The sequence below is a fragment of the Agelaius phoeniceus genome, chromosome 9 (genome assembly GCF_051311805.1).
Source record: "Agelaius phoeniceus isolate bAgePho1 chromosome 9, bAgePho1.hap1, whole genome shotgun sequence".
Taxonomy (NCBI): Eukaryota; Metazoa; Chordata; class Aves; order Passeriformes; family Icteridae; genus Agelaius; species Agelaius phoeniceus.
Window position 1 is genome coordinate 9,253,736 of NC_135273.1, and position 25,165 is coordinate 9,278,900.

At 39.2% G+C, this 25,165-nt stretch overlaps 2 protein-coding genes across 8 annotated transcripts in view; one reads left to right on the forward strand and one right to left on the reverse strand.

Moving 5' to 3' along the window:
- VTI1A (vesicle transport through interaction with t-SNAREs 1A) overlaps nucleotides 1-13,323 on the reverse strand; it is a 267,012-nt gene extending 253,689 nt beyond the window's left edge. For all 4 annotated transcript variants that reach the window (XM_054637479.2, XM_054637482.2, XM_054637478.2 and 1 more), the window contains exons 1-3: nucleotides 13,176-13,323; nucleotides 6,578-6,636; nucleotides 2,165-2,275 (exon numbers count right to left, since the gene is read on the reverse strand). In XM_054637479.2, coding sequence (XP_054493454.1) covers nucleotides 2,165-2,275; nucleotides 6,578-6,636; nucleotides 13,176-13,269 — 264 coding nt within the window. In that variant the 5' untranslated portion in view covers nucleotides 13,270-13,323. The remainder of the gene's footprint in view (nucleotides 1-2,164; nucleotides 2,276-6,577; nucleotides 6,637-13,175) is intronic.
- A 143-nt stretch (nucleotides 13,324-13,466) lies between these two features.
- Nucleotides 13,467-24,292, forward strand: ZDHHC6 (zDHHC palmitoyltransferase 6). Of its 4 annotated transcripts, none has more exons than XM_077182877.1 (10): nucleotides 13,467-14,048; nucleotides 15,778-15,869; nucleotides 17,444-17,603; nucleotides 18,644-18,805; nucleotides 19,449-19,502; nucleotides 20,927-21,094; nucleotides 21,372-21,413; nucleotides 21,761-21,906; nucleotides 21,999-22,042; nucleotides 23,763-24,292. In XM_077182877.1, the coding sequence occupies exons 1-10, from the start codon at nucleotides 13,467-13,469 to the stop codon at nucleotides 23,864-23,866; spliced, it is 1,554 nt and encodes a 517-aa protein (XP_077038992.1). In that variant the 3' UTR covers nucleotides 23,867-24,292. The 4 variants fall into 4 exon arrangements, with proteins under 4 accessions (XP_077038992.1, XP_077038993.1, XP_054493447.2 ...); XM_054637472.2 differs by having other exon boundaries at nucleotides 13,519-14,073; XM_077182878.1 differs by lacking the exon at nucleotides 21,372-21,413.
- Nucleotides 24,293-25,165: the final 873 nt, after the last annotated feature.

Sequence of the window (25,165 nt, forward strand, 5' to 3'; positions counted from 1 at the left end):
TGATTAAAAAGTTAGAGATGAAAAGCTGTGTTTGGAGTAACTCCTCTAAATACAGCTTAAATCTGAGAGCTTAAACCGGTATTTTTCAGAATATACTTCAACATAGTCAAGGTGTATGGGAAAAAAACCCCTACATATTCACAAAGATGCCACAGCACCTAATCAATAGTATTACAGTGATGGCATTTTGTCATTATTACACACACTGCTCAAGACAAAATAAACTCACCAGTTACGTATTAAATGTCAAAAATAAACTTTAATGTTGTTCATCGTGCCAGTAAAGAATGGGCAAGTGAACAATCCACAAACCTCATGTTTCCTTCTCCTGGTTTTAAACATGTTGCTATGCTGTTGTTTTCTGTAACTGTTTGGGTAAGGGCAAATTTTCAGATGCTATAAGGCATTCAAATAATCACAAGATCAATTCTCATACTATCAATGAATATAAAATAAAATTACTAGTGCTGGTTCTACATCCACTTTGAATTTGAAATACAGAACTTAATGAAAAAGACTGTGCACTGAGGTATGCAGTTTTTGCCATTAATTCTGTTCTAGAGTTTCCAACAAGTTGCTATTTTCCTGAGTAATAATCAAAAAAGAGTCTTAAATCCTTACATACAAAATTAGAAAAATATTAGTACTTTGAATCTGGAACTATGTAAGGCATTTAGTTGTAACACCACTATTTGCTATGTAAGAGATTCTTTTCAAGCACAGTTGTTTTCTTCCAGCACTTTGCTCCATCCTTTGCATCATTTTCTTCCCTTGATCTTCTGCTGAGGATCCTTGGGTTTGAGCTGCTCTTTCTATCCATTACTATGACCTGTTCCTTCCTCTTTCTCATGTTGTCTTTGCTTCTTCACTTTGAGCACAAACTTATGTTCTTGTGACCACGTAACTCCCAGTGCTATGATGCATTTCCTTGCACTCATTTCTCCTCTTCCATACAGTGTTCAGCTCTGAACTCTCTCATTCTCACTTGCCTGGGAATATGACAGTATGAATTCCACCATCTACCTACATATAGAAATAGGCCAGGAACAAATATATGCTGACAGCAAATTCTCACATATCTGAGAAGATAAACAGCATTCACAATTGGTCCAGAAATTGCTCTCTCTGGGAAGTCACTGTTTGGCCACACACAATTCCTACAGGGGAACAGATGAGACTGCCTCAAAATTTTGATGCAAGTCTTTTTATTCTAACATTCCTCAAACTTTACAAACTGCAACCATCTTCTCATACATTTTTGTGCAACTGCTCAACTTGGCAGAAGCACAGAGGAGTGACAGTCAGCTGGATTTCTTGGCTGCAGGTATAAACACTGACTCCCCTCTCCTGAAGGATTAAACTGCTGCCAGCAACCTGAGGAAATTCACAGCTCTCCAGTGAATGGAAAATACTGCCACTAGTTATTTCTTTCTCCCTACCCTGAAGGAACTGAGCTGCTGCCAATTAACATAGCATTTTCCTACACTTTGCAATCCCTTTGAACTTTTTCATGATTTTACAGGAAACAGTTTTGTCTCTATGTAAATCTATTCAGTGCAAATCCCAGCCACAAAAAAAGGACTGATAACTGTAGCAGAAGCCCCAAGACAAGGGAATCTTGTTAGTCTGCATCCATTACTCAAAAAAATGTAGTATTTATAAACAATTTGTACAAAAGCCAAGAAGAATCTAAGTGCAATGGAAAAGACAACACAGTGACTAACAAATGAAGTGCACATGAGATAAACTACATTGAAAAATTCCACAGATTGGAGATTATATTGCTTTCATGTTACTGCCCACATCACTACAAGCTGTCATTCCTTGAGAAATAGGATTAAAAGCTGACTATTTTGCATACATCATGAACACTCACAGTATCTAATGATGGAAAAACAAAAAAGTTCCAGAGTAAAGGGACAGGAGGCTAGCAACTGGAATATTGGTGTGGGACTGCTGCTAAAAGAAAAGCTTCTCTTCCCCAGTTTGGTTTTCATCTGTCCACACGCATAGCAAGACATACGCAGAACTCATCTCTCACACTAGTCAATTAGAAAAATATTAGTACTTTGAACCTGGAACTATGGTTCAAAGTACTAATATAGTACTGCAATGTTTTATTTTTAAAATTCATATTTAGAGATTTCATAAGTTAAAAACTCACAAAGTCAGCTTCAAGTTTTCCCATTTCTTGTTTGTAGCTCCTCATTCGACTGCTGTACATCCCTCGGCTTTGAGGTGGGATCTCTCGAACTTCAAGTTCCATCTGCTCAAGCTGACAAGTGAAAATAAAGAGGAGATATATAAATCAAAAGGTTAATTAAAGCAAGAACAAATTTACCTGAGTTCAAGAAATATACCTAAGTTCGGGAAATATTCCTTCTTTATAAGGAAAAATGTTGCTTATTCTGCAATATACAAACAATTTATTAAAATCTTTCCACAGTCTTAAGTCAAGAAATAAGTGACAACCTTAGTATTGTTAACACTCAGAAGGAATGATTTGAGCCAAACATTTCTGGATTTCAATTCCAGCTGTGATGAATACATCTTCTTACAAAAAAAAAAAAAAAAAAAAAAAAAAAAAAAACCCAACAAAAAAAAAAAAACCAAAAAAACCCAGGATAACTCCTACCAATGAGCATAGTTCAAAAGAAAGCCTACCTTCACCTAGCTGTGCAGTTTTGGAAACCATTGCTTGAAAAAGGTATTCTACATATATATATATATGTATATATAAAGTTTTATTTACCACCAGTCTATGTGTTTAATAAAGCAATTCTAATGTTTAATAAATTAATTCTTTTTTCTTTAAACATTGCTAACTCAGCAGACTTATATAACCTGAATTGTCTACCTAAATCTATGTCCCAAATTTTGTCTACCTAAATCCATGTCCCAAATTTATATGTAAGAATATTAAATAGCTGAATTTCAGGGTTCAATGACAATGCTATTCAAAAACTTGTATACAGTCAAATGGATTAAAAATTAGAGACATATTCTATCCTTCAAAAGCTTTTTTTATTTATTCTTGCCATGTAGATTTCTAAGGGGCCTGAAATACAAGAATATGGCACAAGGATACAGCAAATCAAAACTTGTAAATGAGGGCTGCTAATTACCTGCCCACTAGGTCCTGAAGCCTGCTCTATTTGGTGCTGTCTGCTCAGGAATTCTGTTTTGAACTGCAGAAGAATCCACACCTGCCTTTTAAAATCTTTCCAATTTACTTAAAAAAGATAAAAGAATACCTCTCCTTGGCTGCTGTAGGCTCCTGAAACAATATTTACTCACCTCCTACTGATCTTGGTTGAACAATATGGCATAGGAGCAGAAATGCTTCTCAATTAGGGTCCCAGGCTACTGGTTGCAGATCTTCACAAGGGACTGCTAGAATTTATTCCTATGTAATCACTTGCTTACACTTTGAAATTTCATCCTCATATCATAAGAAAAGCATCTGAATTTAATCAATGGAATTGCCAGATACTCAAAAGTCATTTTGCCTGATGTATTCTGATTATACAAAATTATATTCAATAATAAACTATAAAGCAGACTTTAATTAAATAGTCACTAATGAATTGAAACACACAAAGCGATTTCTAATTCTACCCAGTTCTTTAGCTCAGGCTTAACTTTCCAAAGGGGTATTATAAATTAAACCAATAGCTGGAATTAATAGCTTATTTCTTATCAATTTCATCTTAATATATTTGATCTCAAATGTTCTATAAACATTTCCCTCATATATATATATATATATGTATGTATGTATATATATATGTATGTATATGTATATTTTAATGAAGTCTCAATCCTTGTCTGTTATATAAAAACAAAAACATATACCAGTAAATCCAGAATTTTCACCAACAATCAGACCATGATCCATGACATTTAAAATGTTCATTCTAAAGAGTCAGTGTTAGAGAGTGTAAGGTCCAAGGAACAACGATGAAGCTTATTTAGGTTGACCAATATTTACCAATGTTTTTCCTCATGGTATTAAATGGGTGCATTTTGTGCCTGGGCTGAGAAATTTCCATGAGAAGCCATGCAGAACATAGTGGTCCAAGCAAGGGTGAACCTAAATGCAACCTAATTTCATGCATCTCCATTTTCAGAAATTATTTTATTGGTCATAAAATCATATTTTTCATAAACAAGCAAAAGCAGAGCAGCCCTTTGTATTTCCATTCAAAAATACAACAAAGTAGTGTGGCTGATGTTGTCCACTCCAAAATAAATCTCCCCCTCCCGCAGGAACTTCTCCATACGAATCTGCTCTGCACTCTGGAATCAGCTGCTATATTTTAAGAAACTTGTAAGCTTCACTATTTTATTCTGATTCTAAAGCCCTGGAACTAAAATAGAGATCTAAACTAAAAAACACGAGACAAGAATAACCCAGCATTTGCAACACAACAATTTCATGATGTGTCCTTCATCAAATATAAAAGAAAATAACAGAGAAAGAGTTTTGTCTTCTTTAAAACTAGAATTTCACTCAAAAATTCACAATTCTTCTGGCACATGCTAGATTTTACACTCAATTTCCCCAAGGTTAACTTAACAATCATCTTTCTTAAAAACCTGTTAAAAATAACAATTAGATACTCTACACTGGATGTAGAACAACAAGATTTCTCTCCAGAGATTTCTTACTACACAGTTCTGGCTTGAAAAGGCAGCCTGGGAGTCTGAAAGTTTTCATGTCAGTTATGCACATACATCAAATCAATTACACCAGTGATTTTACCCAAACAAAGCAGACAGTGTTTTAAAACCATCACTGGTTAGTGAACACAAATAAAATATCTCTATAATAATATTTATAATACATGAGAGTGTTATTTCCTAGCCAAGTAGGAAATAAAAATCAGTTAATCCCAGCTTTGACTACGCAAGACAATGAAGCAAACCAATGTATGAAAACTATCAGCAGCAAGGAATTAGGTTTATTTCGATTTTCTACTGTAGCCTCTAGTTTAAAATAGGATCCTCTTAATCAGTTCTGTTATTAGCAGGTTTGTTCAAATTGATTTCTAAACCCAAGCCTTGACATTAATCACAAACATGTTGGGTAATTGCTTAAAGCCAATAATTGAATCTAAAGATCTAAAACAAAAGTGTGAAAGAAAAGCCAGTACATTAAATGAAGATCATCATTAGCATAAAAATACAAATACTGGATTTATAGTTTAATCTTGTAATAAATACAAATGTAGATGATCTTTTCCTGACATAAGGAGAGAAGTAAGAAGCTGTTAACTCAATTTCTGCTCCTTCCAATCTACTTGGAGTAGAAAACCAAATCTGCATGACCACCCACACTGGAGCTCCTCTGTACTGCTCTGTCCTTTGCCATGTTAACTTGTACTGAAAATGAGCTGAAAAGCATTTCTAGATTTCTACTTTTTGCAGCTGTTTGAATATGAATATGAATTTGAATATGCAAAAAAGGCCTTAATGTATCTTCAGAATATCCTCATGAGATGAGACAATAATTTAACCCTGTGGCTCACTGGGAATACCAAATCAGAGAGTTTAGGTGCCTTGTCATACTCACAAGGCAAAACTGTAGGAAGCCATCCCAAGATCCATAGATGCTGGATGCTATTTACTGGATGCTATTCCAGTGCTCTGGTCTACAAGACTAATTCTATTTATAAACCAAAAGCACCATGTATGCCTACAAACAGTTGAGAGACCTTTTTCTTCCTATGCCACTTCAAGAAATAGATTTTATTGTTTAGTTAGTAGCCAAATAACTGATTCAAGTTTTTTGCATTACAAGAAATTCTAGGGTAGAAAAGCTAATTTCTTTCCCTATCCTAACATTCAGATTACACTTCTGACATTAGATACACCAAACCCATTTGCAAGCAATAAACAAAAACAACTTCAGGTAAGGACTATTGGCCATGTGGGAAAAAAGACAATCTCAGCTGTCATCAACACCTCTGCTCAGTTACTCCAATCTACAACACTTTACTCTTATACTCCTCCCAGATGGAAGACACGACAGGCTGTAATGGGAACAAAATAAATAAAAGAGTCACAGTTGCTTATCAAATACTGGGATTTTTTTGTCAGTGTGAACCACAAACTAATGCCTGGGAAACAGCTACATTCTTCTTGGATCAGTGACCCACACTTGTCCTCACCTTAATCTCTCACTTGCTAAAATGGACACAAAGATCTACTGCTCTACAAGACATTCTGATAGATGAAATTAAGTAGGTGCTTGGGTCTTACAAGACAAAAACAAAGTCATGGTGTGTAATATTTAATTCCATTCCTAAAGACCTAATCCACAACTGTAAGTCTGTAACTATTTATGGACTTACAGCAATAGTGCAAACCTTGCATCACTTAACAGAGGATTAAAAAAAGATACACTCTTCTTGTATTTCATATCCTCAAATAAGAACTATTTCAAGAGTACTATTTCATTTTCTAATATATCATTGTTAAGTATTTTTAGGGCATGGGTGTTAAATGTTGCTATCAATGATTCTATTACTTTTGTTAGGAATTTGCAGTTAACATATGAAAAGCCAGAACATACCAGTTCCCTCGCTTCTTCGAGCTGTTTCTCAACATTTGCAACCATCTGCTTCTTCTCATCTGAAACAGAATTGTGAAAAAGCCAATATAATTGTGTTCTTACCATGAAAGAAGAACATACCATTTCAAAAGATTGTATGTATCAGCTAAAACAGACTCGAGATTTATTCTGTGTGACATCCTCAGGCGTGGTGATACACGCATTAGTAATTAAAAAAAAAACAAAAAGACTGGAGAATCCTTGAAGTTCTGCCCTGTTATGCAGCATTTGCGAGTTAGGAAAGCACTTACAGATGCTTCAGCTGTAGGAATTATGCCTCAGCAGGCACTTGCTGGTGTGTACAAATGCATGAGAAGGCACATGCATACACTAAATGGAAAAAAAATCATTTAAGAACAAAGGCATAACAGATTCTCTTGCAAAATATGAGATGCACAAAACCAACCAAGTATCCCAATAAAAATTAATTCAGGGTCTGAAGAAAAATTATGTTTCTATTCCCATACTCCTATGCTGGGTCTAGAGTTGTTTCTTTTGGTTCAACAGATATAAAATGAATTGCCACAGGAACTACAAGAAAACCACTGTCTTCTAGCAACAGTAAAAATGGAAATTAGCAATAAAATATAGAATTTATTTTAAATTAAAATAAGTTTCAAGCTATACATAGCAATCACCATCTGCCAGGTTCCCCAGCAAGGCTACATCCCAGCTACAGAGACTTTTGACCTGCCTCCAACCATCCATTTGCAGGCAGAGAATCCAGTCTGAACTGAGAACTGAAATTCAGTGTCACATCATCACAAACATCCCAAGTGCTTCATAACTTGGTTTGTTACAGCATGAAACAAACTGAGAAATATTCAGACGTTGGATAATAAAATGTCCCCACACTGCTTCATTACTGTGGGTATTCAAGGGTTTCCATCCTACCATCACATCTTCCAGCCCTCAGACTCTAAATCCACCCATTGTGTCAATGAAGTTAACAACAAAACTGAACATACAAATGGTTTGTTTGAAACCAGGAGTCTCATGAGACATCTCTACTGGTGGTTTGCCCGATGAAGCAGATAAAAAGTGAATGTCACCAAAGTGTCTCCAGTCACAGCTCCCCAGAGGTCACGAGGGATAAGTCTATGTCAGCACAAGACTTAATCATGTGTCTCTAAACTTCAGAGCTTTGTTTTTAATCTGAATCCCCTTGCCCCTCTTCCACATGATCTCTTTGTATGCTGGAACTGACACATTAAAACCAAAAGAGACAATCTGATGATCTCCTTCCATCTTCTGCATTCCACAAAGCACTGAATTTCATGAGAACCACTTTAACAAAGGAACATAAATCAGCTTCTCACAGGCTGAAATGCCTATCCATCTATCTTCTCATTCACCTAAAATACTCTACACTGTCATTCAGGGACACAGGAACATCACAATCTGTCCTTCCTCAGTTACATATACTGGAGCTCTGCCTGCACAGAGGATCAGGCTTGGGACCATCTTTCCTGCAAATCTGAATTCACCCTGCCGCATCTGGTGGATTCTACCACAGCAGAAGATGCAGGAAAAAATTTCTGTGTAGAACTTTTAGTTTTCTGCAGGCAATGTCTTCCTTTAATTCCCCAACAGGTACTCATGATAGCACCCAGGCCAGAAAATTCAGCACTTTATCTTCCTAACACAAAAAAACTAAAAGAAATCTGCCTCTTCCCTGCCCCCCCAATACATTTCTATTCTCATATCCCAAAACACCTCTGTTCTTCCCTTCATTTGGAAGTCAGCAAGATGATGATGGACAAAAACAAAAACAATGGAAGGTATGAAATACACAACAGTATTTTATTGAAGCTGAAATAAAATTTTAAAACATAGCAGCAGAAAATAAATGTACTATAGCATTTTTGGTACTTCCCTGAGTTGTACTGGATCACAATTTTCATAGACATTTAGTAACCTGAAATTTAAGGATAGAAAGTTGGGGGTTTTTGGAATGTATTTTATACTGAGCAAATTCTGCTTGTACTTGTGATTACAAGAACTACCCAGCACTCCACTGGCCAGTAAAATCTTACTGACCACAGAGAAATTTAGCTACACACCTTTTGTAGGGAAAACTCATTAGCACAGAAAAGGGTCTAGCTAAAACTGTTCCCATAAAATTAGGAGGAGAGGGTATTCAAATGATCTCCAATGGTTTAGTTAATTAAATTTTAATCCAACTCCAGATTTTAATACTGGCCCAGGTACATAATCACCCAGATGCTGCCTTTGTTTTTGCTTCAAATACAGATATGTGATTTATACAGATATATACAGGCACATTGCAACATCCCAGCACTGCAGCTCTGGAGCAGGATTTCAGACTTCCAGGAGAGCAGCTAAACTTGTTGCAACTGCTGATCCTCCAGGGCACATAATACCATATAACCATGGTTTCCAAAGCATTTCTTTTCAGTTTTACTTTTACTTCAGTGGTTAAGCAAGGGAAACAATTTATTTCACAGCCAGAATCCCCATAGGAAGGGGGGCACAATACTCATAGGATGATTTGGTCCGAGACTGAAAGTGAGATCCCAAGGGAGTTCCTCTGGGTAAGAGAAGTTTGCCACTAATCAAGCAGATCAGGACAAACAAGTTACAATTTAATTAAAGTCTAATTAACGATGCTCATATTACTAACTGTATTAATCCACTGTGACTTAGGAGTTTTCAACCTGCCTACTCCATCACTTCCCTAACACACTTCCACAGGAAATTAAGTAAAAAGTGCTTTATAACTTTTTGTTTTGATTGAGAATTCAAATACCCTTTAGAGAAAATAAAAACCAATGCTCCATCAAATATATCTAAATGTAATTTTTTTTCCTTACATTACTAGACAGAATGTCCCAAACAAAATATTCCACATAGTTTGTACATTTTAAGTGGTGAAATTGACAAACTGTGGATAAAGACTGGAAACAAAAAGGTGTTTCCTCTGTGGAGGATAGCAAAGAAATCTGTTCTCTGTTTGTACACAAGGTTGTGTAACTTTCTTAAAAGAAACAAGCTTTCACTACATTTTCCCCAGTTCCTTCAGCTTTGCCCTGGCATTAGACACTTTCTTTGTCTCCCAAAATACAGCAGCTACAGAAAGGTGGGAATCTGTCTACAAGACTGGAAAGATAACACAGCACTGGTTTGATCTCAGAGTCAACAAAGAGATTTAAAAAACCTGGATCAAGACTGAGTAGTCCCACTGCTTGTGGAATTGCATCTTTTCATTAGCACATGCTGATGAAGAGACTGAGTAACAAAGAGCTTCAGCTCACAGGCCACTTGCTGATGTTGCTGTGCTAGCTCAGGTGGTTACATGTTCACCACTGCCAGAAGTTACTGTCCAACAGCAGAGACAAATGGAGCAGTACATGCATTTCTCTCTTTGGGTCATAAAACTGGGTTCAAGAGGCATAGCATAGTGAGTCAGACCTGAAACTGAGACAGTAAACTTCAGTGCAGGAGTACAACAGAAAATTAAAGGTGGGGCTTTCTTCAGCTAAACCTGTTAGCAACTGAAATGCAGCACTTTGATTGCCCAGCAGAAAATGCAGGTACCAAGTATCAGAAGAATGGCAGCACTCCAGCCCAAAGCCATCACAAACCAGAGGCTACTGTGCTGGGAATAGAGTAAGTATCACCATTTGTGCTGATAAAACTCTCTTTCATATCAAGCAATCAAAATCTGTATGAAGTTTTGGTCAAATCATAACACAGATGTTTCTCTGAAACACCAAGGAGCATTAATAAAACACATCAGTCAATGATCTTCATTCTTCAAACACCTGCAGCAGCAACACAGAAAATCTATTTAAAAGGCATTTCTCTATTTATAACTTTCTTTAATCCCCCAGGTGATGTCTGCCTCAACAACAGAAGACATTTCTTCCCAAGATGTTGTATTGTCCCTGCTGCTTATTGTTTCTGTGATATCAGAGAGCCTTTGTTACATTTCTTGCTGAACTACTTATGCATTTGTGACAACAGGATTGTCAGCTGAGCCATCATCCTCCTAGAACACAGGACAGCATCGTGTCCTGACAACAGGGAATGCAGGAATGTTGCAAAACCAATTAAGCAGCATTTCTCCATTGGAGCAGGTCCATCTTGGGCAGCAGAGGGAAATAACCAGGCACTAGACTTCAGGAGATCTCTCTTTATTATGCAGAGTGGCACAAGTCCTTACACCTTTCATCCTGCTTCTTCCAGCTGGGAGGAAGAAGGCCATCAGCAATCTCTCAAATCACTGCTGCTGCAAACTGCCACCTCAGCTCCCCTCCCACCTCACAATCCTCTCTTTGAGGCTGTCCCAGTCATCGCCACAAGAACTAACTGGAACTTCTGGTGATGAAGCAAAGATCTTGCAAATGTTCCTATTAAGAAACAAGGGAAAAATGTGTATTTAAAATATTTCTGATAAAGGGTTCAGCATAATCAGAGATTTCTTTTTCCAAGTGGTCAAATGCCTCTGTTAGTTAAGACTGCAGTTTGTTTTGAAGTCATGGAAATATTTTTTTTCTTGATGAAAGACAGAATAGCCCTGAAAACAGAAGCAATAGCTAAGCCATAAATGTACAGCGCAAGAAGCAGCTATAATGCAAGTCAGTTCAAACCCCATATAACCAACCACAAATATAACATGGGGGGAAAAAAAATTAACTTTTGTCTTGTCTTGACTCCATTTAGCCCAGTACCACATTTCTGGTCCTGCAGGGAACATTCATTCTGTCTCCTCCAAGAGGATGGCAAATTCTATTAAAAAAGTTACCTTCTAATGGTCTCATAAAAGAGTGATGATTTCAAAGCCTGCTGCTTCTAGGTTATGTCACTGTTGAAGCCAAAACTCTTTAAACATCTTTTATTTAAGCTCCAAAATCTCCCTAAGTGAATAAGGGAGAGTGATTCAAGGAGAGGATTATGGAAATCCGCTACTGTTATGCAGAATATTGAACAGACTCTGATGACTTCCAAAATCTATACAATAAGGAACTCAAATCTCTATTCTTTACAATTATGGAATTAAATCTTTCTTTTCCTATAAATCGGTCTGGCACTATTGATTTTCAGAGGATGAGCCAGTAGTGTATTTATGATGTCTCCCTGTTCCTATCAGAGGTCCTTAAATTTACAGTTCAAAAGTTAAGAAGCCTTTGTGAAGGATTCCCTGCATCATCTCAGTAAATGGTTGGAGTGGCCATTTACAGGTTAAATATAATTCTGAGGAGATTAAATTACACACCAGTTCTAAAATTCAATCACAGGAACTCTGATTCTCTTTCATCTTCATTTTGTAAGTTTCCATTCGAAAACAGACCAATTTTTTCACCTCAGCTGCAGGTTCTGACTGAATTATCTCTCTGTGTCCTTGCTGTTAAGATCAAGAGCAAAACATCTTTGTTAAGCCAAGGCTTAACATGGAACTCAACCCTGTTTTTTCAGAAGACTTTCCAACTTGCTAAGATTAGAATTGGACGTAACCTTCCAAAATAAAAAAGATATTTTATTCAAAATCCCCTGAGATCATACATTTTAGTTGACCACCTACCTCAAATCCTGTTTAGAGTCACTACTCATCACTTCATGATGCATTTCCCACTTTAAAAGTAGGATGTTATTCTTTGGTCCTGGATGCATGATACCTTTTCCTTTAGTCATATGGAAAAGTACACCATTAGTATGTGTTTACTTCCTTCTTACACAGTATCCACTCCCATGGTTAAGGCTCCCAAACTTTTGGGTAATATGCAAAAGAAGCAGTGGCAGAAGTATTAAATGAGCTGGAAGAGGCATTAAGCTGAGCTACAAGAGGAACAGATGGGAAAACCACGAGTATCAGCTTCCCTCCATTTCACACTCAGAGCCCTGTACTGGGGTACTGATTCCTGTGTACAGGAAGATTCAGCTGGGCTGATTAACGAGATTAAAATTTTCATCTTTCTACTCTTACAGACAGTATTGCCTCTACTGCAGGGATACATCATGAAATAGACCATGAACGCTGCAGGCAACTGACAAACACATTAAAGTAAATGAACACGGAATTCTTTGAATCTGCTCCTGCCTGTGAGTCACCACAGTCAATTATCCAAATCAAACGTACGAGGAGCAGGCAGCAAAAATACTGATTCAGATTAAGTCATGCACAAAATCTGTCTGTGCCACGGGAAAAACACTTGATTTCCATTAGTGATGTCGTGGCATGATCACAATAAAGAGGATTCAGCAGCAATGCTGGCACAGGGAGCATCCCCCAGCAGCTTTAGCTTTACTCAGCCCTTCAGGTGCACTGGCGGAACCCCAGAGCGGGGCAGAAGGGAAGGGTTGATCCTTACAGGTGACCAGCGAACAAATATTCTGTCAGAGTATCCTCAACACATCTCGCTGCTGGGACAGACGCAGGGCAGGGCGGTGACAGCGCTGCGTAAGGAGCGAGGAGTGACACCGGTGAGAGCTCACTGAACCACGCCGGCACCTCCGCCACCGCCCTGCGCGCCCACCGCCGGCTCCCGCACACGGGCCTGCGGAGCGACGGCCGCGGGGGCGGAGAGCATCTGCTCACCTCCTACCAGCTTCGGCACCTTCCCGATGCGGCCCGTGATCTCTGCCGTGAGCACGGCGAAGTCCTGCTCGTAGCTCTCGAAGTCGGAGGACATCGCGGCGATGGCGCTGCCGGTGCCGGGGGCGCCGCTCCGCACCGCGCCGCTTCCGCGTTCTGCCACACCAAAACGCGTCCCCCACCCCGATCCCAAGCTCCTCGCCACACGTTCCGGGAAAACTCGGGTGATTTAACAGGCACGACCCAGCCCCTCTCGGCCGTCCCGACAACCCCTGAGCGGCCTTGACACGCAGGATGGCGCCGCACCGCAGGCACCGAGGAGAGGCGGCAGCGGCGGGTCACTCCCGCCCCGCAGCCCCTCATGCCCCGCCTCGTAACCTGCAGGGGGCAGGAACGCTGTTGCGGCGCTACCGGCGGGCCGCTGTTTCCCGGAGGGGCCCTATTGCGAGCGGACCGCGGGCGGGCGGTGGCGGCAGCGCGGGCGCCGCTCCCGCCCCGCTCCGCCCCTTCCCCGCCCTTCCCTTCCCACTCCCTTCGCTGCCCTCCCCTTCCCACTCCCTTCCCTCTTCCCTTCCCGCCCTCTCCCTCGGCGGCCGGCGGGGGCCATGCACGGCGGCGGCGGGGCGGCGGCGGCCGGGCGGCGGTAGCGGCGATGGTGGGGCCGGGCGCGCTGCAGCGGGCCCGCCGCCTGTGCCACTGGGGCCCGGCGGTGGCGCTGGCCGTGGTGGCCGTGTGCTCCGCCACCGCCATGGCCGACGCCGCGCTCTGGTACTGGCCCCTGGACACGGCCGGGGGAAGCGTCAACTTCGTGATGCTGCTCAACTGGACCGTCATGATCCTCTACAACTACTTCAGCGCCATGTTCGTGGGCCCCGGGTACGTCCCGCTGGGGTGGACGCCGGTAAGCGCTGCCTTGCGACCGCCTCGGCCCGGGGCCTGGCGGGGTCCGGCGGGCTGCCCTGGGGCCGGGCCGGCCGCCCCGCGGTCAGGACAGTACAAATCGCGTGTCCTTCGATGCCTCTGCTTCTCCTCTGTCTCCCCAAGAACGCTGCTCGCTCTCAGGCCACTCCTTCCTCCTTATCTTGTTCCGAAATCTTTCCTTTGCCTCTCCCCGGTTTGCTCTTGCCGCTTCCAGAGTTTCCAGTACAACCGAGTTTACTCCTGATACTGAAATCGGAGAGAAAGAAACTTTCTAACACAGTTTTGCTATTAGAAAGCAGCACGCTGGACCCTTCAAATATCCTTCCTCTAATGGAGTGTGCCGAGCGTTGGGTAAACAGAGTTTTTATCAGCCACACTGATAACACATTCACTAGCTATCCCCCACTTGTTTAATGTATATGTGACGTATATGTAGTGCTTCTCTTTCCTTGTTGGAAGGCCTTATATGGCCTTTTGGGGTCTGTTTTGGTGGTCTTCCGTGGCCAGTGTTGTAATATTTGGTGGCCGTTCCTTGACCCCAGCTCCAGTAAGCACAGCACTGTTGATTTCCGTGCCTGCTGCTTTGTCAGCCTTGCAGAGCTGAGCGGGCTTCCTGCTTGCCTGAGTTACGTCCTTTATCTGCTTCTCCGGGGCTCCCTTCTGTTCTGCTGCCCTTCTCCATCCCCTCCCTGTGCTGTCACGGCTCTGCTAATGCTGCTTGGCTGGCAGCAGTTGCTGTGCTTTATTATATTAGGGGCTTCTCAAAGCAAAGCAGCAGGAAACAAGCACAGAAAGCTGGGAATGAGAACCTCAAGGTTATCTGCATGCTCCTGCAGACACCTGGTTTGGAGATTTTGCTGCTAGCAGTTACAGTTAGAAGTAATTAATTTAGAAAATTTCTTTTTTATTTTATGCAAGACAGAAAATTATATGGTTACCATCTGCTTAACACAGTGCAAGATAGAAATTTGCATTTCCTGTGCTTCAGTAATCTCTTGGAAGAGTTGTAGCCAAGAATGACACAGGTTCAGTATCTCAAGGCAGCTGCCCAGAGTTTGTGTTCCAGTGGGGTGATGCAGAGTTTAGTGCTGGTCACCTTTCTAATTGTGGAATATTACTCAGGACAGAGTCTGGGCAGAAGAGGATCCTGATAATCATCTTAGCAGGACAAATGGGTGCAAGATTTTGACCACTACTTGCTGCCTGCAAGTGTCTCTGTCTCTCATCTTGCTGTGGTTGAGGTGTGTGTAAAAGAGATAGTGAGTTGAACATTAGTGTTTACCAGTGCTGTATCTTAGTAGTAAGCTTAGAGTGGTTTATTGTGTAAAATGGAGAGAAAATGTGCTCAGGATTTTTTTTTTATTAGAACAATAACGTGCTGACTTTACTCTCAGAACTTCACTGTGAAATCCTGCTTGTACAGTTGCTCTTCCTGACGGAAGAACTGTTTATTTCTTTTAGCAGCCAGCAGTTTCAACAGTGGAAGATGGCTGTGTTGATAGCCAAGAGATTAGCTGGGAGATCATCTAATTTTGTTTTTTCCTCTCCTTGATGCCTACCATTAAGTAGGGTTGGGCTGTGAAACACACCCTGTCAGAAGAAATCAAAAGTTAGGCAAATGCCAAGATAAACATTGCCAGCAGAGTTGTGTATACATCTAACACTCCTATTCTTCTGTTTAAAGGAAAAATCTCAGGATTGCATGTATCTCCAATACTGTAAAGTGTGTCAGTCTTACAAGGCACCTCGTTCACACCACTGTCGGAAGTGTAACAGGTACTGTTCCTCTTCACAGCTGTTGAAAGCCCATTTTAGAGCAGCTTCAAACCTAATGATGGGCTGTTACCATAATTTGTGCTTCCAGCACTTGCATTGTAGTTTTTTAAAAAGCTTCCATATGAGCACTATAGCCCTTTCAAGTGTTTCCACTTTCTAGTTGTATATCTATGCAGTTTTGCTGTGTTTTAGTTTAGAAAAATGACTGTCTTTAACGTTTTCTTTATAGTTTGAAATCAGTTTCTCTTAAGAGCTTCTTGATGGTACTAACAAAACAATGCAGTCCTACTTCAGGGGTGTGAGTCTGTGTAAATACCTAAAAATCATCTGAAATTCTTTTAAAATTCTGAGTCCAAACATTGACCTGCTTAAAGAGTAGAAATACCTATTCTGTCATTTTTCCAGATGGGAATTAAATGTTGATTTGACTGGAAATTTTGGACTGCTTTTTTTTCCACTCTTCACCAAAGCAGGTTTTTGAGGGGAAGTAATAAAACCTTTTGGGTCAACTTAAGAAGTTTGCACCTTGTTGTCTTCCAACACAATGGTCCTGATACAAATGATACTTTATTATAAATACCTGTCACTAGAATTTAGTGCATCTTGAAAAAAATCAAGGCACTTCAGCTGTCTGCAGTCCAGGCAGGTTGTCCTCTGAAGGACTTCTAAGGGAGTGTCATGAAAGGATATTGCAACATATGTGTTCATTTGTTATTTCTATAAACCCAAGATGTGCAGTCGGTGCTTTTTTAGGAAACAGAAACTGAAACTCCAGAGCAGTGCTGTAATTTGGCTACATCATCCCCAGATTTAAAACTAACCACTCTTTTCCTTGAGTGACAATCTTTACACTGAGGATTGATCACTTAGGTGGTCACGTAGACTTTCACACCTGTCAAGGTAATTTGGAATGTGAACAAATCTTTATTCACTTGGGGGTTTTTTGCATCTGTGAGCTACACCAAAACAACTGGCTTTATATTGAATACAAGAGGGTCTCTAGGGTGTTTATACATGTTAAATGTATTTTGATTTGATTTTCAATGGTGTGAGGCCGATACATAGCAACTGAGAAAGCTTTCAGAGGGTTTACCACTGAAAGAAAGAGTCACTGTCACACTTCTGTCTGTACATCTTTCTTTAAATACTCTGCAATTTTTACAAGGGAATTTGATATTTCCTTTATTGTCCTGGTGTTCTGATTTTTAAAAACTGGCATTAAGAGTAGTGCTTAATTATTGTGATCATAGTTCTTACAAGTCCCATTCTATGGCTCTGTCTCCAGGCTCTGTTCTATGGTGTTTATTAGAAACTAGTTAGTTTGAGTAAAGAAGAGGACAGAAAACTGGGGAGGGTAGGACCTGGAAGCACTTTTTATTTGCTTTTTTAAATTCTACAAAATGGAAATATAATTCTGAATAGCAACTGAAAAGAAATTACTGTGTTGATCTGTCAGAAATTGGTGGGTTCAAATAAAAGAATGGAGGTTGAGAAGTAGAAAATCAGCCATCCTTTGAGTTTTTTGAGAAATATCATACATGTCCTTTATATTAATCAATATTTATTATTCACAGATGTGTGATGAAGATGGATCACCACTGTCCTTGGATCAACAACTGTTGTGGATACCAGAATCATGCATCTTTCACTCTGTTTCTCCTCTTAGCTCCACTGGGATGCATTCATGCTTCTTTCATATTTATTATGACAATGTACACTCAGCTTTACAACAGAGTAAGAAAACATACCTAAATGCTTAAAATATTATTTAAGTCAGGTGCATAATTTATCTCTGGAAGTAGGAGAGAATTTGGTTTTCTGAGAAGAAGCATGTGGAATTCCTTGTTCTTCTTCCACATGCACTCCTAGTTCTGCTATGTACCTGTAAGATGTATGGGAATGGAGGAGGATTCAGAAAAAGTTGTTTCTATTTTCATTCTTTTTTTTTTTCTTTTTTTCCTTGTGGCTTCTCATAATCACAGGGAGTTTCCTATTGCTCTACATTGACTGAAGACAGTTTCTGAGTAGCACTTTATGTAGAGAGAGAGACAGGCTGTGTTTTGGCTGGCACAGAAAACGGCTGCTATTTATTTCCAACACACAAGTTAGATCCTTTTTATATTCTTTTACTGGCCACTTTTTTTGAATTGTGTCTATTTTTTCAAGAAAAAGTACATAATTTTTGGGACTAAAGATAAATATGTTAGCTGTTGTTTTTTTTAACTGGAAAACTTCAACAGTGAGTAAAGCTTATTCTGGAATACACCCCTTACCCCAGATCCATGGTTAAGATTATAAGCTTCGATTTCAGCCTTTGTGGTTGAGTGAAGAGTTTGATAACATCACCTGAATGTAACAGATGAAGTTGTATTTATAGCAGCTGAGTTGTGTTTGCAGAGGGATAATGTTGAGAATTGCTGTCTGCAAAGCTTTCAGAGGAAGCATGCAGGCTTTCCACAGAAAACAGGGACTGTTCTGTGCAAACATTGTCCATCTGACACTGGTGAATGTGGGTTTTTGAACATACCAGAGTCCAGATTTTTTTGCTGATTTTTGGGCCTATGGAGCTTGCAAGATGGTGATTGTGGTTTCATTTTCCATCTAGGAGCAAACTTCTGAAGTTAAAAGTCTTTTGAGTACTTTTTTTTTGTTACTCTGCTTGATCTCTGTCAGATGTTGGACACTTACTTTCAGAGGCAGATTTCTTAGGGAAAACTTGCTTTTTTTCAGCAGTTGGAAAGTTCTAGAGTTGAATGGAATTTTCCTCTTTGCAGATATCTTTTGGGTGGAGTTCTGTGAAGATTGACATGAGTGCAGCCAAAAGAGACCCTCGTCCCATTATTCCCTTTGGACTGTCTGCATTTGCTGCATCTTTATTTGCCTTAGGACTGGCATTAGGAACAACTATTGCTGTTGGGATGCTGTTTATTATCCAGGTGAGTCTATGGCTCTGTTACAAAGAAGGTAAAAGCTGTAAGTTCTGTGTGCTTGTGGAGCAGAAACAGAATTCAGGATTGAGATAAGAACAGTTGTCCAGAGCTTATGTTGTTGTATAACTTTTTCAGAGATTTGTGTAGCTTTGTCCCAGTTTTTCTGCTACCACAGTTTTGGTTTTCTAAAATTATTTTTCATATTTTTAAATTATTTTTTGATTCTTTTTGATTTTCTAAAATTATTTTTAATTTTTAAAATATTTTTCTTGGATGTGAAAATCTAAGTAATTAGGAAAATATGAGATGGATTTTATAAACTCTGAAAAAGGCAAAATACTTGCCCTGTCCCTGCAAATAGGTGTAGATATGCCTGATATATTTCTTAAAATGTTGGAGATCTTTGGAAGGAAACAAAAAGACACATTTTAAGCATGAAGTGCAATACTGTGTGATACTGTCTTAAGTGTATAGTTCTAGATCATGTATCTCTGCTGAGGGTTAGCTTCTAACAAATGTTTCACTTAAGTCTATAAAAATTGTTTTGTTCTTTAAAACTAGTTTAGTTTGTTAAATGAAGCTTTCTTTGTATAGCTGATATATTTCTGCAGAAAATAAATCCTAATTTCACCTAACACTTTTATTTCAGATGAAAGTAATTTTGACAAATAAAACTTCAATCGAATCATGGATTGAAGAAAAGGTATGTTTTTATTATAATATTCTTGTACTGTTACAAAGTCTATTTTCCATATTTGTAATTTTTTTTGTTTCATCTCTGGGTTAAAACCAAAGATGTTATTTCAATTCACCACTGACCTAATACCCACAACAAGCTTTTCCTTTACCATCTCTGAAATTCACTGAAAGAAATGAGAAATCATGTAAATGAATAGATTTTTCTTTTGTTTTGGAGGAGCTTGTTGAACACAGAATAATATTTGCTTTGAAAAGATTTATCTACTTGTGGGTGTTTTCATCTGAAACTTGAGCTGTCTTAGTCATTACATCTGCCTGTAGATGTAGATTGTCCACCTCACTGACCCATTCAAAGTGGCATCTTTTGACTCATGGTTTTACCCATTTCTTACTTTGGATTGTAAGGGAGGATTTTCCTTGATTTTAAAGAAGTACTAGAAAATACCTAGTCTTCAGTGCTTTAAATTTCTCTTGGATTTCCTTATCTCTATAAAGGTTTTCACAAGACTTTTCAGGAGAAATACAGTCAAGCAACAGAAGCTAAGTTTAGAGGAAGCAAAAATGACTCAGTATTTAGAAATTAGTTTGGTTCTACCTGGTTATTTTTTGTGTAAGTCCACAAACATTTCTTTAATGTCTTGTTGTCTTTCTTTTATTTTGTGTGGCAAGTTAGCATGAGAATCTTGACTGTGTATAAGTACTTAAAGTATTGTAATGTCAACTCTTTGTATGGCTGGATCCAAGTCCTGGAATAATGGGATAATGGAACATAAGTGAAAGAAATCCCTGTTATCACTATATTGTAGAATTTGGAATAATGTGTTAAAATTTTTACTGGCTGCTAATATGTCCCTTTTGAAAGCTGAGCACAGACTCTAATACACAAATATTTAATGAAATGGCATTATTGCAACAAAGAGAACACAGTTCTGTGGCTGCTCCACTAGATGTCATCAGAACTGTGGGAACGTAAAGCTCGTGACTACAGAATGTGGGCAATTCAGATCATGCCTGTGTGTGCATTCTTAGAGGAGGAGTTGGCACTACCAGTGTTGAGTCATGTTTGTGATCATTAGCCAAAGAATTCTGAGCTGTAGAAGCTTTTGTATATAGCTGAGAAGTAGTCAGGCATTGGTCCCTAAAAATCAGTAAAGTAAGATCAGAGCATGGAGGGAATTATCAATGTTGTCAGTGGACTGTTTGTTAAAGAGTAAATGGGGGTTGACAGGGATGGGGGCACCCAAACCAGACATTCTTCTGAATTTAAGGAGTTTTTAAAGCCTGGGTTGATACAGCAGGAGTTCACTGCTCTTGCCTGAAAATATTTGCCTCTAGGTCCCATGGACCCATACAGGGCTTATGACCCTTGCTGCTTGACTGCAGTGTGTAAGGTGTTTTTATGTACTGCATTTCTTAATTATTTTCCAGGCCAAAGACAGAATCCAGTACTACCAGACGGGTGAGACCTTTATCTTCCCCTATGATATGGGAAGTAAATGGAAGAACTTCAGGCAAGTGTTTACATGGTCTGGGATTCCTGAGGGAGATGGCCTGGACTGGCCAGTTAGAGATGGATGTCACCAATACAGTTTGACGGTAACTGCTCTTCAGTGGTGTCTCAAGCTGATTCTCCCCACTATTGTCTGTTTTCCTTTGCAATAATAGACCACCTTTTTTAATAACTAAAATAGGCTTGAAATACAGGTACAGGAGTTCTGTTAAATGTTCTCCCATTGTTGATGCACTAAAAAGTTACGCTTTTGTGAGTGTTTCAAACTGCCAATGTTACTTCCTGTGTTTGTTGAATGATTTCAATACCTGGCTTCATTTTGTGTTGAATTCTGCCTAAATTTCTATTTTTAATCATTTATAGATAGAGCAATTGAAACAGAAAGCAGACAAGAGAGTAAGAAGTGTAAGTATTTGTTGAAGTTTAGTCTAAAATTATTTTGAAATAATAGAAACAGTGGTATAAATAAATGTATTTAAGTGACACAAACAATGTATAGCAATCTGCTTAGTTAATCTTGGCACTTAGCCTTTGCATTTGCTTCTTAGTTTCCAGATGGTAAGAAACGTGATAATAAAGAGGACTGTGCTTCATTGTTAAGTAGTAATTTAGAGTTTAGAGTCCCTTTGACAGCCACTGTCATTATATTTAAATCTGTGGTATGCTTGAATTGATTTTTTTAGTGTGAAACTTACCAGTAAGGCCAGAACTCCTTCAAAATGCAAATTGCTGTGTTCTGTTCCAATCTGTAGGTGCGGTATCGAGCCATAGAAGATTACAGCGGTGTCTGCTGCCCTGTGACTAAAGGTGTTAAAACATTCTTCACAACACCCTGCACTGAAGAACCTAGAATTGCACTGAGTAAAGGAGATCTGATTTTAGCCACCAGAGGCTTAAAGTTAGTGACTCTACAACTTTATATTTTGTTAAAAGAAGTATTGAGTTGAGTTCTGGCATCTAATTAATTACCTATTATGCTTCCTTCCCCAGACACTGGATGTATGGTGAGAAGATTCTCATCTCAGCTGCTGATGGTATGGAGCAGTTAATTTCACTTTTTCTGTTGAAAATTGCAAATCAATTTTATTGCTATCTAGAAATGTGGCCAATATTATATGTTCACTTCTCAAAATGTAGAATGATAACATTACTGGCACTAGCTTCTCTCTACTCTCCAAAGACTTCCCAGTTTTGATAAACGTTAATTCACTCTGTCAGACTGACACTGATATAGTAGTTTATTGAAAGTTGAGTGGTAAGGGGGACACTTCATATCCTATGGAAAAGTTAGACTTTTAGACCATAAAGAGGTTGAAGGATTATTCATTTTTTGATATTTAAATGGTGGTCTGTCTTAAACACATCCAGGCTTCCTACCTACACACTCTATGTAAGTATAGAGATTTAATCTTTGTGAGTCTTAAAAACTAGGAGACATGTCTTTGGAATAATTTCTAGAGACTTTAATATGCATTTATAAAACTAACTGGGAGTGTTGAAGATATTAAAGACTCCTGCTGATCTGCAGAGGGTCAGCATCACAACCACCTGCGCTGAAGTTTTTACATTTTTCACTTCAGACCTCTTGCTTTGGACTGAACTAAAATTTTACCTGCCAGAGGGTGTGTTGGAGTCTGTTGTTTCTTCCAAACAATTGTTAATTCATTGCACCTGCATTTCATATCCGCACAAGTGAGGCTGCCAGCAGTCACTACACTGAAAGAATCTGTGCTTTTCATGGGAGGTCTGAAACCTTCATGGGCTGGAAGTGCCCTGGCAGCTCACTCCAATAAACTCCTTCAAACATCAGATACAAATGAACACGGCAATAGTTTGTATTACATTGCTTATTGTGAAGATTAGTAGGACATATCTCCTCTGTTGAATGCTGGGTTTTTTAAATCAGCTAAAACCTGTTATGAATGGAGAACTTGATGAACCCTGAGAGGCTCGATCAGACTAGGCTTCAAAAACAGGATGAGTTTTGTTAGGAATGTATAGCAAAATACTGTAAATAAGCAGGAATAAAAAGTTGCACTACAGCAAGATGGCAAATGAAAGATTAAGTAGCAGTTCTTCTGTGGAAAAAAGACAGAATGATAATCTTAAGATGAGTCAAGACTTTCAGAAAAGAAAAGGCATACAGCTTCCCAGATGCTGAAGTAAACCTTCCATCCTCCTGAGTGTTGGCAGAGCCTCTGCTGAAATACTCCTACAAATAAAAGCATCTCAAGAAAGAGGAAGATCAACTGTAAAGGGCTGAGAGGAAAACAGAGAAAAATGAGAATTATTAGGATAATAGAAAATGTGACTTACAAAGAAAAGCCAGAAGAATTGGGATAGTTTACCTGGAGAGGAGTAGGAAATGGGAGGCAGCCTGGGTATGAACACATAGTCATCAGCTGTGTGAAAGTCTGTGGTAGAGGAGTTTGTTTTCTGCTTCCTGTGCCCTTGCTGTGTAGAAAAAGGAGCTGTAAACCTGATTTATAGACAGAAAGATTTAGTTAGGGTATGAAGATGAATTTTCTCAAGGAAGGTAGAGCACTGCAAAACTTTGGAGATGTCTGAAAACATTTTAGGTAGTTGGAGAAAATCCGTGCATCTCCAGGCAATGATGTTAGAAATGACTTAGGTGTTCTGTCTTGTAGAAGAAAATAACTTGGGTAAGTGCTTGATGTCTCTTCCAGTCCTGTGTTTTTCCTCAGTTGTGGGCCATGTTTTGTTCTAAGTTAATGCAACTTTTCGTGTCTTAAGGTGGAATAAGAGAACGAGGCTGGTTCCCTAGGAATTGTGTGGAAAAGTACCAGTATGACTCTGAAACGGATCAACCAGTGGATGGAGAGAAGAAAAGCAAATAGCCTTCTAATTTTTTTAAATATGAAATGGAATTTTTACTTCAGACCACAATCCTTTACTTGAAATTTTCTGTATATTACTTTAGACTTATGCAATGAATATGTTAGGATGAGGTTTTCTTTTCCTCACTGCTGAAAGGGTTGTATATGCCTGTGCCATGGTTTGCATACTTTTTAAACAATAAATAATTGAAGAAGCCATTCAATGGATTGCCTTCAAGATGCATCTTTTTCATCATAAGTCAGAATTGGTTTTTTCTGTTTATTCCTCAGCCGCATCTGATTGCTATGCGTGCTGCTTATCTTTTGTATTTCTCTGAAGCTGCCCCTGAAAATAAACACCTGATTCAAATTCCAGATAAAATTTGTTACCGGTGACTTTTAATTATGTGAATTGTCCACCTCAAATAAATGATACATTCATATTCACTTGTGGGTTCAATTGTTCTTAGACCTAGAAGAACTTAGTCCATAGGCATGGGAGTGTATACTGACTGGGAAGTAAACATTTAACCTTGTAAGTTGCTTTTCAAAGTTAAAAAGGCTTCAGTCGTTGCAATAGGAATATTACATCCACCACTGTCTGTTCCCTCTGAACTCTGAGCCAGTACCCAAGAGATCTTGATCTATTTTAGAGTAAAAGGAAGCTGTATCCAAGAACAAAAATTTGCTAGTAATGGTTAACAGCCTTCTCAAAGCATTTTCATTTAGCATCTAGTATGGATTATTAGAAGGAAGACCTTAAATTAGGGTAACTTATACCAGCTCAAGGCTTTTTAAATGTCTCCAAAATACAGCAGGTGCTTTTGTTCTCTCATAGGGTAGAGTTACATGTCAGCCAGGTTGAAAGGTTTTGAAAATCAGTTCATGTGGCCAAAGTGGCACACAAGAGACCAATATAAGACTAGTTTACACTTGAATTTCCATATATGTTTTATTGTTGAGGCAGTGCCATTCGCCATCCAAGCATATCTGTTCAGAGAAGCATCACTTCATTGTATCAACAGGAGTACTTCCCTGGCACTGCAGCAGGTGGCATCACAGGATTCAGCCTCGATTTCCACAGATCTCAGTTGCACTGGATTTACTCTCGCCAAATAACTTGCTCATTTTTGTGTCCACAACCAGTTCTGGGATACATTTCTTCTTCCCCATTTCTTTTTTTTTATTTTCCTCCCCAGTCTCCCCTGGGGAGAAAGATTAGGCCACCTCTGATTTCATGTCACATTACCTTAAGGAAAGGATAAGAAAGATAAGCAGCATCGTTACATGCAGTTTCAAAGATGCCTTTATAGCCTCACA

What these genes read in the sequence shown, in the direction of transcription:
- ZDHHC6 (XM_077182877.1), top strand. Translation starts at nt 13,467, where the DNA reads ATGGCGCCGCACCGCAGGCACCGAGGAGAGGCGGCAGCGGCGGGTCAC. An exon ending in GCCATGTTCGTGGGCCCCGG is followed by an intron (nt 14,049 to 15,777) that starts GTACGTCCCGCT and finishes TTCTGTTTAAAG; the next exon opens with GAAAAATCTCAGGATTGCAT. An exon ending in GGATGCTGTTTATTATCCAG is followed by an intron (nt 18,806 to 19,448) that starts GTGAGTCTATGG and finishes CTTTTATTTCAG; the next exon opens with ATGAAAGTAATTTTGACAAA.